Genomic DNA, 17458 nt, shown 5'->3' on the forward strand with positions numbered 1-17458 from the left:
TGTTGTATGCACATATTATCGTGTGTGGTATATGTGTCTTAAATAAATATTACTATCCTCTACTTGTAATTTGTAACATTCTAATATAAAAGCCAAAAGGTATAGTATTAAATTGTGGGTACATCTAACCTGGTATATTGTGTTAACTGTTATTTGTTATTAATTGTTAACGAAAAACGATAATATGTTACACGAGTTTTAACTCAAAATGTATAATCGTACATTATATTATATATATTATTATAATTTATGACGAATGATGATAAATAAAAATAATAACAATATAATCGTTAACTCACAACGAATGCTCGATGATGACGAAGTACGACGTGGCAAAAGACGTACCGCAATAATAATAGCCGTAAAAAGTCGTCACCGAAGAACTGTATGTAAGACACGTCTGAAAAAATAACATTTACAACGTTTATGCATCAAATAATAGTTATACGAAACAATTGTTTATGGAAACTTGTATTTTTTGTATCTTGTTTTATTTACCTGGTTTCACTTTGCTGGTAAACAGACGGCTAGCTTCCGTGATGAACCTATCTACGTAAGAATTGGCCCTCTCCCATAAATGCATTTTAACCGTTAGGATATTACATATGAGACAGAATGCAGTCAAAGGGCTATGCAAGAACAACGTGAACAAACTTCCGTTGTGCTGTAGTTGTTCTGTTGGATAAAAAAAACACATAATCTAATAAGAACCACACACTTGTATAAAATATGTATTAGGTATGTATAAATATATATTCAAATTAAACAACATAATAATATATAAAAGCTGTAATATAAGGCAATTCAATTTAAAAACAGATAATATGTTGATGTTTACAATTTGATGTATTTCTCAGTGATGGATCCAGAGGGAGGCAAAGAGGGCATTCTCCTTCCACAATCACCGTAGTTTCCCTATGTTTTACACCGTGTTTAGCCAATTTTGTACTTTTGCCCTCCCATTCCCCCCCCCCCCGCAAAAAAAAAAATTAAGCCATGGATCCGCCACTGGTATTTATAGAAGCTGTCTTGTGTACCAACCTATGTATTACCTATGTGAATTGTATTTTTTGATTAGTCAGACATTACTATTTTCAACCGTAAACTAGTGAAAATCTAAACAACCTAACTTGTACCAACAGAATTCTAAATAATAGCCTAGCCAAGTTATAGTGCAGTTAAAAAATATTAATTTGGCAGGTGTATTATATAGATAAAAAATATAAGTTGGGAAAAAGTGGGGAGTTATGACGTTAAAAATATAACAAAGAATTGTTTTCGTTTATTATTTTTTTAAGTATTGAATAAAAAGAGTATAATGTGTAAACTATAAATGACTCTGAGCAGAGCGTGTTGTTTGAAGAGTCAAAAGTCACAATTTTTTTTGTGTCAATAATCACATTTTGGAGTATCAATAGTAAAAATGTTTCAACCTTTGACTTTGAGGGTGGATTTTGGCAGATAATTAGATCTATTTGTTACTTTAAGGGGTGGGATTGGTCAAAACTAAAAAGTATAGGAGGTATTACTCAAATTAATCAGGAAAAATAAATAATAAAATTTTAGGAAACTGAAATTGTTTATGCGTAACAAAATGTTAAAATCTTTTTTTTTTGAAATTCAAAAATTAACAACTTGGAGACTTAAACGTTGTCTAATAAACATAATATAATTTTCAAAATATTTAGGTGCTTCTTTTGGTATTTATTGTCAATCATTTAATATTTTCGACTTTTTCAAACTATTATCTATTTAAGTATAATACAAATTATTTTAGTTAGTAAAAAAAACTTTAAAATATAAAACAAATTACCTCAAGTTTTTTTACTAAAAAAAAATATTAAGTATTTATGATCATAAATCCAAATACATTTTTTATGAGCGATTGAAGTTCATAATTTGACAACATTAAATAGTTAAACGAAGAATAAGAATTTATCATCAAATAATTCAAACGATATTTAATATAGCCATATACTATATAGATATTTTCTTAAGGGGCCTCGACATCGCATTGATTTAAGGAGAATCATTTAGGCAATTTCTAATCTCGTTATCACCACCCGTGATCTTTGTGTTAGTCGTAAATGATTATTAGTGTATGTGGTGACCATGCGGGTCAATTGTAGGGGTATGGAGGGCTCTCACACGCACTCGCACGCACATGTCAGTATGTAATATTGTGATCATGAAAAAATGATTATTTTTCACTCAAACACACGATTCTAATTCCAACAATACGTCGCAACGATTAACTCGATTTGCATTCTGACAAAATATTCTTTTTTTCCACAACATCTACAAGGCATCGGTTGACGTACATTTTTAAAATTGTATTTAGTTAATTAAATATTTAAGTTGAAAATTCTGAATTTTTTTGAATTTTTTATAATTTTTATTGCATTTTAAATTACAAAAATTAAAAATGTGGTTCGACCGTTTCCTTGTATATATTACGGACGATCCGAATATTTTTTCAGAATAAAAATCGTGATAATTGTCGGCACGTATCGTTGGAATTAGAGACAGTAGTTTTTGACAAAAAAAGACGTGGTAGTGAGGCCCCCGTAGAAACTAAAATATTCCACTATATTACTTAATTTATCATTTTCTATAAAAAATGGAATTTTCTAAATATTTACTGTAATTTTAAGGTTTTAAATTCTTAATTTTTTCGACTAAATTTCGACTAAAAAATAACATTGGTGCACGAAAATAGCAATATTTCATTAACCAAAACTCATTATCTATATTTGTTCATATGTCCATTTTTTATAGAAATATTATTATATTATTACTAGGTTATTATTTATTATTATAATATCATTCTTCCGACCGTGAAGTTTATCCGGCAACTCCTGGGGAGACATGAGCACGACGAACGGATGACCGAAATACCTCGGTATGTATTGAAAGGCAAAACTATTATCAGAATCAATAATAACGAACAATGGTTTTCTAGTGAACGGGTAAAGATCTCCTGGATATAAGCTATCGAATGAATAAAAAAATTAATACATTTTTTAGGTTTTACAACTTATAATATTTTGAGTTAGAACATTATTCCAAATTCTTACCAGTGGATTTCTTTTACATGTACACCTTTTTTATTGGTCAGTTCCATCTCTCGTTTGCTACTTGCCATGACTCCTCCACAATCGTAACCCACTGAAAAATAATTGTTTATTTGGTTGTAACTGCATTTCAAATATAATATTATGCACGAAAAACATTCTAATTTGTATAAAGTTATAGTCATGACAAAATAGATAGGCATCACCATTGTTCTTTGATACGCATCCTCCGCTTTTAACTTCACTTATATCGTAGTTCTCCACTTCTTATTGGCTGTCAATCATATACACACATATATATATAACATAGAAAACAAATTGACCAATCAGAAGTGGAGAACTATGGCATAGGCCGGAGGTGAAGGAGATGCTCATACTGAAAAAAACTATTATAACTCTGATGATACCTATCTATTCACTATTTTGCAGTGTTGGATAAGTTACTTTTAAAAAGTAATTAACTTTACTCGTTACTCAAATAAAATTGTAATGAAATTACTTTACTTTTCAAATAGAAAAGTAGCTCATTACTTTCTCGTTACAAAAATAAATTTTTTTTTTAAATTTCTAGGCAATAATCTTTTGCAGGCAAATTTAACAAGCAAATTCTTTATAAAACCTGTATAGTTAATAGGATCATATAAAATGTAGTCTTCCACACAAGCTATATTCACAGGAAACCTATTTAAAGGAATAATACATTTAATTAACTGTTCTCGTGATTTACGGTGCAATAGACATTTCAAATATCAAAACCATTGAAAACTGAATTGTGCCGAGTTAAAATTAAATTTATATACATATTAGATTGGTAAACATAATAATACCCGCATTATATATACATCAATTCGCAATTGGTAGGTAAAGCCGTATAGATACCTACTTAATAATTATTCGAAACTGTAATGCGTTATTCTATAGAAATTACTTTTCAAAAGTAATTTCCATTACATTTTCGTTACTTGGAAATAATTCTAATGAAATTACGTAACGCGTTACAAGCAAAGTAATGCCGTTACAGTGACGCGTTACTTTCGTTACGTATTACTACCCAACACTGCTATTTTGTTATGGTTATAAGTACCTACTGATATATTATATTATATATTTATATATAGGTATGTACGAAATATTCAAGATATGTCTTTTGGAACAAGCTAAACGCGTACCTATAGACATGTATTTAATTTATAAATATTTTACTTACAATCATTTACGTGTTTTGAGGTTTGAAAGCATCCATCTGCCGAAACGTACATGAGTAGCACGCCATTTGCAGGGAGCTCTTTAAACCCTTAAATTAAAAATAATAAATTAAAAATGAGAACAAATAAAATAAAATTGGTGTGTTTGAACCTGTGGCTAAAAACATCATTATTTGAGTAATAGTTGGTTTATAAAGTATATATTTGTGAGGATTTTCTCTTCTTGAACTATTCACGTCGTGATTTGCCATCATTGGGTACGCTAAGGTTTTATTACTGGTTATCGAGTAACTTTTTTCCTATAAAATAAATTGAAATGATTTAGTCAATAGTCATACCATAATATAAATACATTATATATTATTAATATTCAAACGTTTATAATATCTATAGGCTATACATTATAAATTACAAGCCTGAGCATAAACGCGTTAAAAAGTTAAAATTTTAGTTAATTTTAACTTTTAACTTAACTTTTTTAAATTTAATTTTCATCAACTTAATTTTTAACTTAACTTATTTTAATTGATATTAATTTAATAAATAACGAGTTATTTTTAATCAAATTCAAGTTAAGTTAATTTATAAATAATTAAATAATAAAAATAAAAATAATTATTGATATTACATAACCATTTACTAGAATAGGGAATTAAAAATATAGTTAAATCAATTTCTTAAATAAATATTTATAAATATAAATATTTTACTGAAGTATAAAGTTGGCTATATTCTCTAACAGTTTTAGACTTCTAGTACCCTGAAAAAGTATTCAGAGTTTAAAATTAAGTACATTCTTAAATACCATGTTATTTTTATTTAATAATTTAAAAAAAATGTATTGTACTTATCTGTATTAGTGTATTAATAAATCAAAAGGTTGTATTTGTTTTGGCATTTTATAATTTTGTATTTGACCTACTTCATAATTCTATTAATTCAGTACCCATGTATAGAAAAGCTATTGGCTATTTCCTGTGTTCAATAATATTTATGATTTATATTATTTAAACCATATTACTGGGTATTTATAAAGATATTATAAAAAAAAAAAAATAATAACTTAACTTAACTTAAGTTAATAAGTTAATTGAAAATGTTCATATAACTTTTAACTTAACTGAGTTAAAATGTTTTACATTAACTTAACTTAACTCAGTTAAAAATTATCATTAACTTTCCCAGGCTTGATAAATTATAATTTATCATAGGCTCAAATAGCCCATTTCTTCGGGGGGGGGGGATGACTAAAGCACCCTCCTATAATATTTTCTAAAAATGTTTAGTAGTTAGTACTAACTACTGACAAACAAAATAATATTCTATAGATTAAAACATTTAATATATTTCGTTTTCCCGATCACAAATAATATATCATATGTATGTGGTATCGTATACAGGGCAGAATATATTATCATCATGCATTGTTTTTAATTTAAAAAAAATTTAATCAATGTTACATTTGATCGGGATAACTTACAAATGAAGCTCTTGAAGGAGGATCGGATACGTGATTAACTTCGTCTCGGTTTTTTTCCCTCTCTAGCGTCTGCATCATTCGGAACATGTCTATCGTCATTTCGCTGAACTTGACCTACAATTGACAGTTGTATTGTTAAAAATAATTATAATTGTTGATCGAATTCTATCATATTTCATATTTGTACATCATGTCCGAGCGCTTATAGTATAATATATTATTCGATGTTTTTCCCACCTGTTCCGACGCGTTTCCTATGAGTATGATTTCTTGCAACGAGAGATTCATCATAGTGGATTTTTCCACCGGTGGCGTAGTCAGCGGTGTTAACCTGTAAGCATAATTGGTAGGTACCTATACAATATAAAATAATATGTAGCACTGCAAAAGTTTCTTTTTATTGCATATGTGCGTGTCAAACAAGTATAAGGAAAACGAATCATGCGTTAACGCTTTTGTACGTTGTATGGTATCATTTGCGGTGTAGCGAACACGAAAAATATATTGAATGTTGGCTGTTGACAGAGGGAAATTGAACGGGTAGAAAAGAGACCGCAGACACGTACTGCAGCCAATATTCACATACCTACAATGCACAGGCGTGCGCACGGGGTATTCTCTCCAAGAAGAACTCCAAGAAAAAGCTCATTATATTTTATCCTCTTGAAGCCTGAAGGGCTCTTTTTCTTAGAGAATTCGATATTAACTCATATTTTAAAATGTCTTCGGAATAGTTTTACATCTCGTCGTTTTATGTTGTTTTCAAATTTGTTACCGGAAAGACGTTATTTATATCAGTGATTATAATATCATTTTAATTTTGGTACCTACTTTGATAGTTCTTTTTGCTATGATAATATTTTTATTTCCAACAATTAGTGACAATAGCAAAATATAAAAGAAAAATTCAAAATAGTCGGACCTTCGCTAAAGCTATAAGACTGTGATATATAAGATAGTATAGTAGATAATATTTTTACAATATAGTAAGTTCCTATATTATATCGTAAAAAAAAAAAAATTACACATTGAATTGATTTTAGTATAGTAGTATATACCTAGATTAAGTGGTTTGTATTGATTAAGTAGTAGACTATTAAATTATTTAAAACGATTGAAAGAATTTATATTTATTCGGGGTTCTTATCAGTTATCACATACGCATAATATGATGGTCACGTCCATATGGTGGTTAGGTTTATAAGTATTAATTTTCAACGAGCTGAAAACACTTGTGCCTGTAAAAAGGCGACAGCATAATATATTATATAATATACGAAGTTCGAATACTCAAAGGTGCAGTATTGGGAATACAAGGAACATAGATAATAATAAATAATAACGTCATATATTATTCGACAATGAATAAAGCCCGGATCACACTACACGGTGTAGTCGTGTAAAATAATCACTGCAGTGGCAATACGATACCGCATAGTTGATTCAACTTTTGACCGCGTGGTTACAATTATGTGCGGAAAAGCGATAACTAAAAAAAAATTATATTATGTTATCATCAGGTACAATAATTCATATCATTGGTACCTATTGCATTTTGGTGTAAACATGAAAAAGCGAAACAACTCGTCGTGGTTTAGTGCGAACCCAGCTTAAGTATGATATTATATTATATTGTGTGATGAATTGTGTTTTGTACTATACGTATATTGTTGTATTGTTTACCTGTGCGAAAGTATGACACTGCTCTGGTCAGCGTGTAAAACGTTTACAATGCTGTCGGCTTTTACGAATGTCTTGATTTCTTCCAACACCAAAGACCATTCCAACTGATCGTCCGGTTCGTACGTACTCGTGTAGTCTACGATTTGCTTGTCGAGCTCCTAGGTACATAAAATAGTACACAGTCACGAATTTATAAGACGTAAGAAAAATGCGTGTAAGTAAAAAATAAAAACAAAACGATGCTATTCAATGAAAATGTTATCGATTTTTTTCTCTTCATTATTATGTAGGCGTAAAGAGGAAACGATACCGAGTGCTGACTCATAATAATTACAATATATTTCATATTAATAAAAATTATCGCTTTATTATACGTACAGCCAATAATTCGCGAATGGCTCCCACTCTTCTTAGCAACAGACACACCACGATAAACCTAGCGTAGTACCTCAGTTTCTTTACCATTAGATCAGACCTGAAACAAAAAATCATAAATTAACATCTAGGTACCACTAAACAGTGTGATGCAAAAACGGCTTTAAACATAAAATATAATAATACGATAAGAAGGTGCATATTATTGTTAAAAGTATTATGGCCAACAGGATATAGCATTCTGCATTATATATTATTTAATTGATGATATTATACTCTTATCGATCAACCATAACATTAAAACACTGGTGTATATTGAAAATGAACAATTCCATTTACAGTATAGTGGACATTAAAACTATAACTATAATAAAGGTTCGAGTATAAGTATACTTTCATAGTTTCACGGATAATCAAAGGCTGTATTTCGTTCTCTCAAACAGTAGAAACATAGTAACTATACATTTTCATTTAATGTCCCAGTGTCTCAAAATGGTCATTTATTTTACTGTTTACATTAAATAAAATTGTATTTATCCATACAGAAGATAAAACATTAAATTGTGAGGTTTTAATTTTAAATATGTTGGAAATATCAATTTTTAAGTTATATATCGACCCTATAAACATCATTTTTGCTACACAATATTATATTGAAAAAAAATAGTGAATTTGTTCAAACTCCATGACTAAAATGTTTAAGCAATAAGCTTGTATTTGGAATATAGATCGTAATTCAGTCGTTCGGGCAGGGGCGGCTCCAGATCCTTGGTTAGGGGGGGGGGCAAGTTATAATTTCACAAAATCTTATAACAAAAAGAAAACAAACATTTTTACAACACAAATTCAAGTCGTCTATTTTTATTCCATTTACCCAGCAGGTACATCGTATACACCGTCATACCTCTATGGCCCATATAGTCCATATGACAATATTATAATAATTTAATATGCATTTATTTTAACAATATATTATATTTTTATAAATACGAGCGTTGGGGGGGCCGCGGCCCCTAGGACCCCCCTGGAGCCGCCCCTGCGTTCGGGTCAATACAAAACGATGTGTTTTCATATAAATGTATGTCTAGTAAGTTATGATGCACAAATATAATATTAGCTAGGTACATGTAATTGTAGGAACCTATTATTAATTTAAATGTCAGGAGGTATTTTAGTAGGTAAAAATAATGAAATAAAAGATTAATACTCATAATAGGTAACATGACGTGTTTAATTTTATTTTGTCAGTGCATTTAGGTATATACTAAATTGTAACTTTAGATTCGAAGATATAAATACAATTATAATTAAATTATCAAAACAATCGCTATTAATAATTGTCAATTTATTTATTTTTAACTTACCTATCTTCCTGAGATACTCGAGAATAGTATTGTCTTCCTCTTATCGCCGAATAGAACGAATACGCTTCGTTCAAATTGTTCGTATCGCTGGTTCTAAGGCTAAAATAAATTATTTAATTGTATTTAAATTACGCCATAATATACACCTAATGGAGTGATGGATATAATAATATTGCGTAAGTAAATGTGAAGATTTTGTGCATACCTATTTATATGATATAATTTAGAAATGTGTTAAATTAAAATTTACATGGATCTTGAAAACTTGTACTATACAATGGCCAAAGAGTTTTTAATCGATAAGTGAATTGTGAAAAAAAAATAGGCCCGTCACTCTCGAAAGACATGCCACGACACTATTGTTTTATACTTGAAAACTATACCCCCAATCCCTTAAAACTCCCTCTAAATAAAAAAAAAAAAACTATGTACAGGGTGTAATAGAAACGGCTGATAGATTTAATTAACCAACTATGGAATAACTTTTATTTTTATAAAAATCTATGTTTTAAATATTTTTTTTTTTAAATTAGATATTATATTATGACTGTTGTCATTAATACATTTTTAAAAAAATGTTATATTGCTTAGAACAAAAGCCATACATATTTTGTTCACTACGTGCGTCAGTTATTTCTGTTACACCCTGTATATATAAACCGACAAGCCCAAGTATGACCGCGTTTGCATCGATTTTACGCATTATGTAAAATAAGCTATATAATGGAGTGACTGCCATACATTATAATAGGGTACCTATATAATAGTGTAAAATGGTAGTTTTTTTTCCCCGAGATCACGTTCACAAGTGGATAATATAATTAAAACCCTTGACCGATAATTTATAAGGATAACCCGAAAAAACACTTAAAACCAGCTCGAGTAAAACACAGCAGCATCGAATTCGAAATTAATTTAGTTTGCCCGTTTGCCATTTAGGGGCTGTCGTCGCTTGGTTCGTTGGCTTTTGTACGAATTTTTTTATCTTTACACCACGTTAAGTATGTAGAAGGGATCAATATAGTTATGGGCTCATCGGATAGTGTGGCATTTTTATGCCTGACTGAAGAATATGAATATACTCACTAGTAATGATAATACAGTTGACCTATTTTCGAGGCTATTTCACCTATTTGCCATCGCTTTAAGCCATACTTTGTGTCCAACACTTGTCTGAAACAAAACAATTCAACATGAAATTATACTGAACATTTTCGATTTTATGGATTTGGTCGTGCGAGTATTTTTCGAGAAAAATGTTTTATTTGGTTTTGAGGTATATAATTACTTGGTCAGGTAAATATGTTCTTATTATATATTATTATTTTAACTTTTAAGTACCTGCGTTAATTATTCAATTTATTTTTAATATGTTGGAAAAATATTAATATTGTTATTTAAGCTCGACTTTATACAGTTTATTGGGTACCGTAATGATGTAAAAAAATCCAATTAAAATAGTTCCCCGCATCAAAACATTATGAGTTAAGTTTCATTTATGTGTAAACTACAGCGAGTAAATGTTATAAACGATCAATAAAATATATTAAATAGAAAAAAAAAACATTGATTAAGTTTTTCATTCATAGTATTAAAACAAAGGTAAACTGTATAACATATAAAATGTACAATTGTACATATTATATAAATATAATTATTAAATACTACGTAGGTATATCAAGAGTTAGAATAATTTAAGCTGCGCAGTACAGCAAATTATCTTTTATTTATAAACTTGAGAGTGTGTCATCAAAAAAACGTTAAAACATACTAAACAGTACTGTTAAAAGTAAAAATGGGCAAAAAAATATAAAGATTAAATTCTGTAAGATTTTTTGTTCAACACTGAACTGAACACATGAAAGGAATATTAAATTATCATAATAATAATAAATTCGCATAAATTATATCATTGTACGTGTGATATTTTCGTTATTACGGTATAGCTTTTTAAATAATATAATATTTACTTTAAATAAAAAAAAGAAAAAAAGACAATCGAAATGAATGTTTTACATTTTATAATGTTTGTTGACAAGGAAAAAAGGGTTTTTTTGTCAATCAAAAATTTTTTTGTAAATAAAATTATACACAATAAACTTCATATTAGTATTATACAATGAAAAAACATATTGAAATTGAATAGATAGCCAGCAGTATTAAAGTGCAGTAGGCCGAACAAAACGATTTGGCGGACAGACCCGCTTGTTGGTCATCCCTCTTGCAGTATTTATATACGACCAATTATTATAATAATTGTGCTGCTCCAATGTAAAAGTTATATTACAATATTACAAAATAATATATACATTCACGAATTACCTATGTTGCTGTTGAAACTTCCAAAGTTTTGTATAAACGTCGAAAGTCTTGCCGAAATACCCTTGCCAGATTTTCTGACCGCATTGTGGAAGGTCTCTGTAAATAGGATTTAAAATTAAAAATTAAAATCTCTCTGGGTAAAAACTGTATACACAATCGTTACGTATCACTGCGTGCGTGGGCGATTTTTTCGTGGTGGTCGGTTGTATGGGGGGACGGGGGAGGGATAGACCTTCTATGGCCTTTTTTTATAAGTGACATAACAGGGTCTTTTCAGGGTGTACATTCTGCAGGTATGGCAATTAAATGTGTAGTTTTCTAAAGTATTTTATTTTAAAGTAAATATTTAAAATCAGTACCTATATCACCGTACACAATAATAATAGAATGAGTAAATTTGATTTAATTACAAATGGTGACGCGTTGACTTGTGGGAAATGGTTTTTCAGTGAGATCACTTCAAAAGCTTCGCGGATTTATACGCTGAGATATTTATTTTTATTTTGTTATTATTTGTTAGTTGTATAGAGTGACACAAGATGATGAAAATATTAGAAGAGATCTTTGCCGTAGTGCCGTTTAAGTTGCGTTTAAGGACGGTGTGAGGGGTTACTAAAGCGTTAGTAAAGGCGTAGAGCCTGGATAAAAAATGTATTTGTGTGGTTTAAACAGTTTACTGTAGTGACATGGAATTTATTCTATAATGGTCACAGACTAGTTTAGCAAGTGTTTTCAAGTCATTGTGGAGTTAGTAGTTATGCTATCGTCGTAGGTTGCGTACCATGATGCACCTGTCACTAAGCGTATAGGTTGATTAACAGAATATGTTAATATTAGATTTTTGGCTTTACCCCAATGTCGAATACTCGAATACCTATCAATACACCATGTCACCATACGAGTATACGACATATTATATGACTTGTTTTTAATGTATTATTGGTTTCTAGTGACATATTTAAGCTTAAAACGTTTTTCAGTGCATGGAGATCTACGAAACTTATCTGACCTAATCGTAATGTACCTATGCCGAGTGATTAGTAAAAATATGATGTACCCAAAAATTAAGTATTAAAAATAATACGAGTACCAAAACTATACAATTTTTTTTTTTGGGAAGAGATCATAATAATATGTATTTAACACTACTAATATAATATACAGGTATATGCGCAGCACTGAGCACAGTAAAAAACTTAAATCACTATTCACTGGAAACGTCATTGTTTTATGATCGTCAGACTGGGTATTCTTTTCCTCCCCATTTTCTATTCTATAATGTGTTATCATTTAAATTACTAATTAGCATGGTGTTATCATAATAATTGTACCGCAAGTACTTGGTACTTATATTACGTACAATCGGTTATAATATATCAATCGTATAAATGTTCACTGGTTACCATCATTTGAAATATTTTAATGTAGACAGGTAATATAAACAATATAATATATTTAAAAAAAAGACCCTAACCCGTCATTAAAACCTAAGCGTTTAGTGAATAATAGGTAGGTATGGTAAAAAACAAAGTGTGGGTGGGCCGTGTGGAATAAAATCAGTGTGCTTAAAACGTTTGCCCCCTGCTGAAAATCTGAAACCATGTCAACCGCCAACGTTCCCGGATTTGTGGAAAATGAAAATAAAATCGAATCCGTGCATATTCATAACGATGATTACGTATTCGTATACCTTCCTGGATGAGGCACCCGGCACGTGTTTCGATGGTCTCGTACTATATTTTTCCAAACCGTAGCCCCCCCCCTCCAACACACACACTCTTTTTCGAACGACTAAATCACGTCCCACGTTAGAATATAATATTCGTAAAACCATCATTTCAAAAAAAAAAAAAGCTAAGCGCACGAAATAACGTAATCAGGGTATATAAGCGTCGCTTGGTAACGTACTAACGTTAGTATTTTACTATTTCAACGGACGTGTGTGTGTGTGTGTGTGTGCGTGTGCGTGTGCGTGTGCGTGTTTGTGTTTTTTGTCAACGCGAGCACAATAGGTGTATTATTGCGTAGACGTATAAATGCCACACGATGACGTAAATACAATGTAATATTATTATGACATATAGGTAAGGTATACCTAACCTATATATGGTTAGTGTTATACTCGGAAATGTATTTATATTTCTTAAACCTACTCTAAGCTTAGCTACATAACGAGTAACGAGAGCACCGCATTAAAATAATAATTTGTCGACTTCATTATAATATTATACGACGTGCGTCAGTGGATCTAGTACGATGGGTAGAGGGGTAAGAGGGCTTACCCCCTTTGGACTTATCGGACATCATGCGTTTAGTATATAAATAAATGACATATTAATATCAAAGTTGTGTATATTAAAACTATATTTAAATTTTCTCTGAAAAAATCCCCCTCACCCCATTTCTAAATTCTGAACCACCCCTAGCGACGTGCGTTTTAAAAAAGCAATAACGTCGAATATTTGTATCGTGAAGTGTAATAATATAATATGAGTGTGACGAAAAAAACAAAAACACTGGTCTATATAGTATACAGACATGACGCATACGCGTGTACACTGTATAGCTATATTTTAGCTGTAGTACGCGAGGACGCGATAAGAGAATATTATCGTCTACTCTCTCTCTCTCGTTATAATAGCATAATGTACCGCGCTGACATATTACCATAAAGTAGGTATACAATATAAGTATAATATTATTATTTAAAATTTAAAAATTATTTATTGTTTTTAATCCGTCAACATAGTCAACATAAGTCATAACTCATCAGTATAAACGTCATATAAAAGAAAAAAAGTCATTGTTCACCTTTCAAAAGCTAAAAGCTCGCACCGAAAGGGTATTGTAAAATTTAAATAAATTATTATGACATTATAGACGTGACGACGGACATCGATCATCGTCACTCACCCGACGGGTTGATATTTTAATCAGTCACCTACCGCACACGTAATTATAGCACCGCCACTTACCGGAGCCCGTTGAATAGCTGCTTAGACTGTTCGAGCAGTTGACAGAACTCGACGACAATCTTCCTCTCGTGGTCATCCATGCTGGCCATGGTTGCGGCCACGACCATAATTATCACGTAAACCGGTGTCGAGAGACGACCTGCTGCTGTGACGGTACAAGCCACCACCGGCGATCACCACGTCGCCTCATCCGCCGCCTGCACCTTCGCTGCACAGTGGTCGACGACGACGTCGTCGTCGTCGTCACCGTCGTCACCGTCGCCGCCGCGGACGGAGCCCTGCAGCAGCAGCGATCTCACGTACTAGCGGCGGGACGTGTTCGCGCGGCCGCAGCGCGTGTCGACGACCAGCAGGTCCGTCCCGTCGTCGGACAGCAGCAGCAGCAGCAGCAGGACCGCGTCGCGTCCCGATGTGGTCGGTGGTTCGGCGTGGCGGTCCATGTCGGTCACCGCCAACCCGGACGACCGTTGACACCGGCAACTGCGGCACTGATACGATACGATAATATTGTAATATTGCGACGATAATATTGTTACAATACGCGGCGGTACGCGACGGGGTTCAATAGAATATTTTAAGCCGATCGTCACACGCAGTTTATTACGATTTTTATACTCAACGCGTATGTAGGTGGTATTTGTCGCGTTGTTATTATTACTCACACGGTACCACCATCCGCGGGCGGTTGCTGTACAGTGGCCGGTAAACGGTGCTGCGACCGCGATGTGTACACGTCTGTCGCCTGGAGTGTGTGCAGCGAGCAGCGACGGCGATCGCACAATCGCCGATCGAGAGACGCGTCTCGTGGGCGGCGGGGGATGTGTTTAGCGCCGTATCGCCCACGCACGTGTACGGATCGATGTACGGCTGCGGCGCGCGCTCGGTCGGCGTTCATCCGCGTCCGGCGAAACAACAAAAATACGTAATCTCGGGGCGCGGTGGCACGCGTTCTGCGGGTTTTCGCGAGTGGTAGCAGTGGTACGGCTCGGCGTGTGGTGGTGCGGAGGGTGGTTGCGTTGGTGTACTGGAGACGGCGGCGCTCGCGTCGGTCGTTTAAATTTCGGTAGCGGCGCGGCGTAGGCGGTGAACGGACGACGACGACGCGTCTCGTCGGCCGAACTCGCCGCGCCGGCTTCGACGCATAAGGGTTGCGTCGTTATTGATTGCACCGCCACCCCCCCCCCCCTCACGCGGACGACGGCCACACCGCCGCGTGAAGGGTTGGATCTGGCCAGCGCGGGGTGCCGCCGCCGTCGCCACCGCCGACCACGAACGGCCGTGAACTTTTTGCCGACCGGTCGACGACGACAGACGACGCGCCGGTAGCGATGTCGGCGAAGCGAGCGCTACTTACAGATGGCGCGCTTCGGTCTACCGCGCGCACAGATGTCGTTACCAGTTACGGTTCTTATTCAAAACTTTTACTTGACGTATAACTGCAGCTATATTGAATATTATATTATTATTGTTATTATTACACCCGATGAGTATTATTATAGCGACGTCGAGGCCATAACGATATTAGGTATCAGAGATGACCAGCGGGACCGGGGGGTTAACGTACGTTGTATCTGAATATAGGTAAACGTAATTGATGTCTATTAGATTTGAATATAATTTTGTACAATGAAGAAAATATTGAATTTAAAATGGGAGACCAGGGTAAAGCGAATAGCTGGGCAAAGTGAATAATGTTAATAACTTTTTGAATATTGGTGATTAAATAATAATAAGCATATAAGTTAGCATCAATGTGTATCGTATTTGCTAGGATGATAATTTAGTATCATTCACTAGTTTACATTCACCATAAAAGCGTTTATACGAAAATAGTTAAATTTCTTTAAAAACATACATGATAAGAATTTAAGGTTTTTTAAATAATATTTATAAATTAACTTTTTTAAGCTCAGTTTATTATGTTCATAATTATATTAAGTTTATATAGTTATATTAAACAAAAGTTCCTAAATCACGTATACTTAAAAAAAATAATGTTTATTTAAGAAAAAATCAATCTGGGCAAAGTGGAAATATCATCTTTTTAGGAAATATTTTATTTTTATTTGATGAAGAATATCTGAAAATGTCATATTTCGTGTTTATATTGTAATATGAAAAGATAATTTTTTATTTTGTTTTTATTTTACCAAGAAGAATTTTATATTTTATGTTTTTTATGATTATGAAAAATTAAATATAATGTTTAAAAATGTTGTTTTTTTATTGTGAGTAAATTTATTAATGTGTGTTCGCATTCATATTGATATTATACAATTATTAAATGGAGTAACATAAATTATTTATTTATCTCATTGTTTATTACTTTGACCAGCATATGTTTTCACTTTGCCCTGGTATCCGGGCAAAATGAATAAAATTCCATTTTTAAAAATTTTTCATTTTTTTCTTAATTTAGTGCTTATTAAATTTTTTGAATGGTTAAATAATGAATTTGAGAAGTCAATTTATGATTATATTACAAAATAGTTCTTAAAATAATAGTTTGGACACCATATTTTGACACATAAAGTTAACCCATGCGAATTGCCCTGGTCTCCCCTATGTAAAGATCTCAAAAGAGACAAAATAATTTAATAATCATTTCATACATTTTCAAGTGTAAATCCTTTCTGAATTCCAATGAAAAATAAAATAAAATCTACTTGATTCAAAAACTGGCGTTGCATACATTTTTGCACGATTGTTTGTTTTATTTTTCCCGCAATAATTAAGAAAACTGTAGAGCTTATTTCTGATCTCCCAAAGCAACAGCTAGAACAAAAATCATGCCATACAAACTATCCTCAATATCGATGATTCGATAAGTAAAGCTTATGGAATTCTGCATCAAAACGCGATGCTAGTCGTAATAAAAAAAAACCAGAGAACTCGGTCTGCTTTAAAGTTTCAAATTTACTTCGTGATTTAGTAATATTGTACCTTATTTGTATACGTAAACAATTCTGAGCGAAGCGTG

The 17458-nt window shown here is 32.4% G+C and overlaps 1 protein-coding gene across 1 annotated transcript; it reads right to left on the bottom strand.

The window, feature by feature from the left end:
• Positions 1-264: 264 nt before the first annotated feature.
• On the bottom strand, positions 265-15507 carry LOC100169533 (protein SCAI). The gene is made up of 14 exons (XM_001947643.5): positions 14479-15507; positions 11504-11599; positions 10268-10354; positions 9182-9280; positions 7821-7917; positions 7443-7600; positions 5997-6090; positions 5760-5873; positions 4431-4578; positions 4282-4368; positions 3078-3168; positions 2837-2991; positions 499-675; positions 265-400 (listed from the first exon to the last, which is right to left on the bottom strand). Exons 1-14 carry the CDS (start codon positions 14583-14585, stop codon positions 291-293), a joined length of 1620 nt encoding a protein of 539 aa, XP_001947678.4. The 5' UTR covers positions 14586-15507; the 3' UTR covers positions 265-290.
• Positions 15508-17458: the final 1951 nt, after the last annotated feature.

This window comes from Acyrthosiphon pisum, chromosome A1 (genome assembly GCF_005508785.2).
Source record: "Acyrthosiphon pisum isolate AL4f chromosome A1, pea_aphid_22Mar2018_4r6ur, whole genome shotgun sequence".
NCBI lineage: Eukaryota > Metazoa > Arthropoda > Insecta > Hemiptera > Aphididae > Acyrthosiphon > Acyrthosiphon pisum.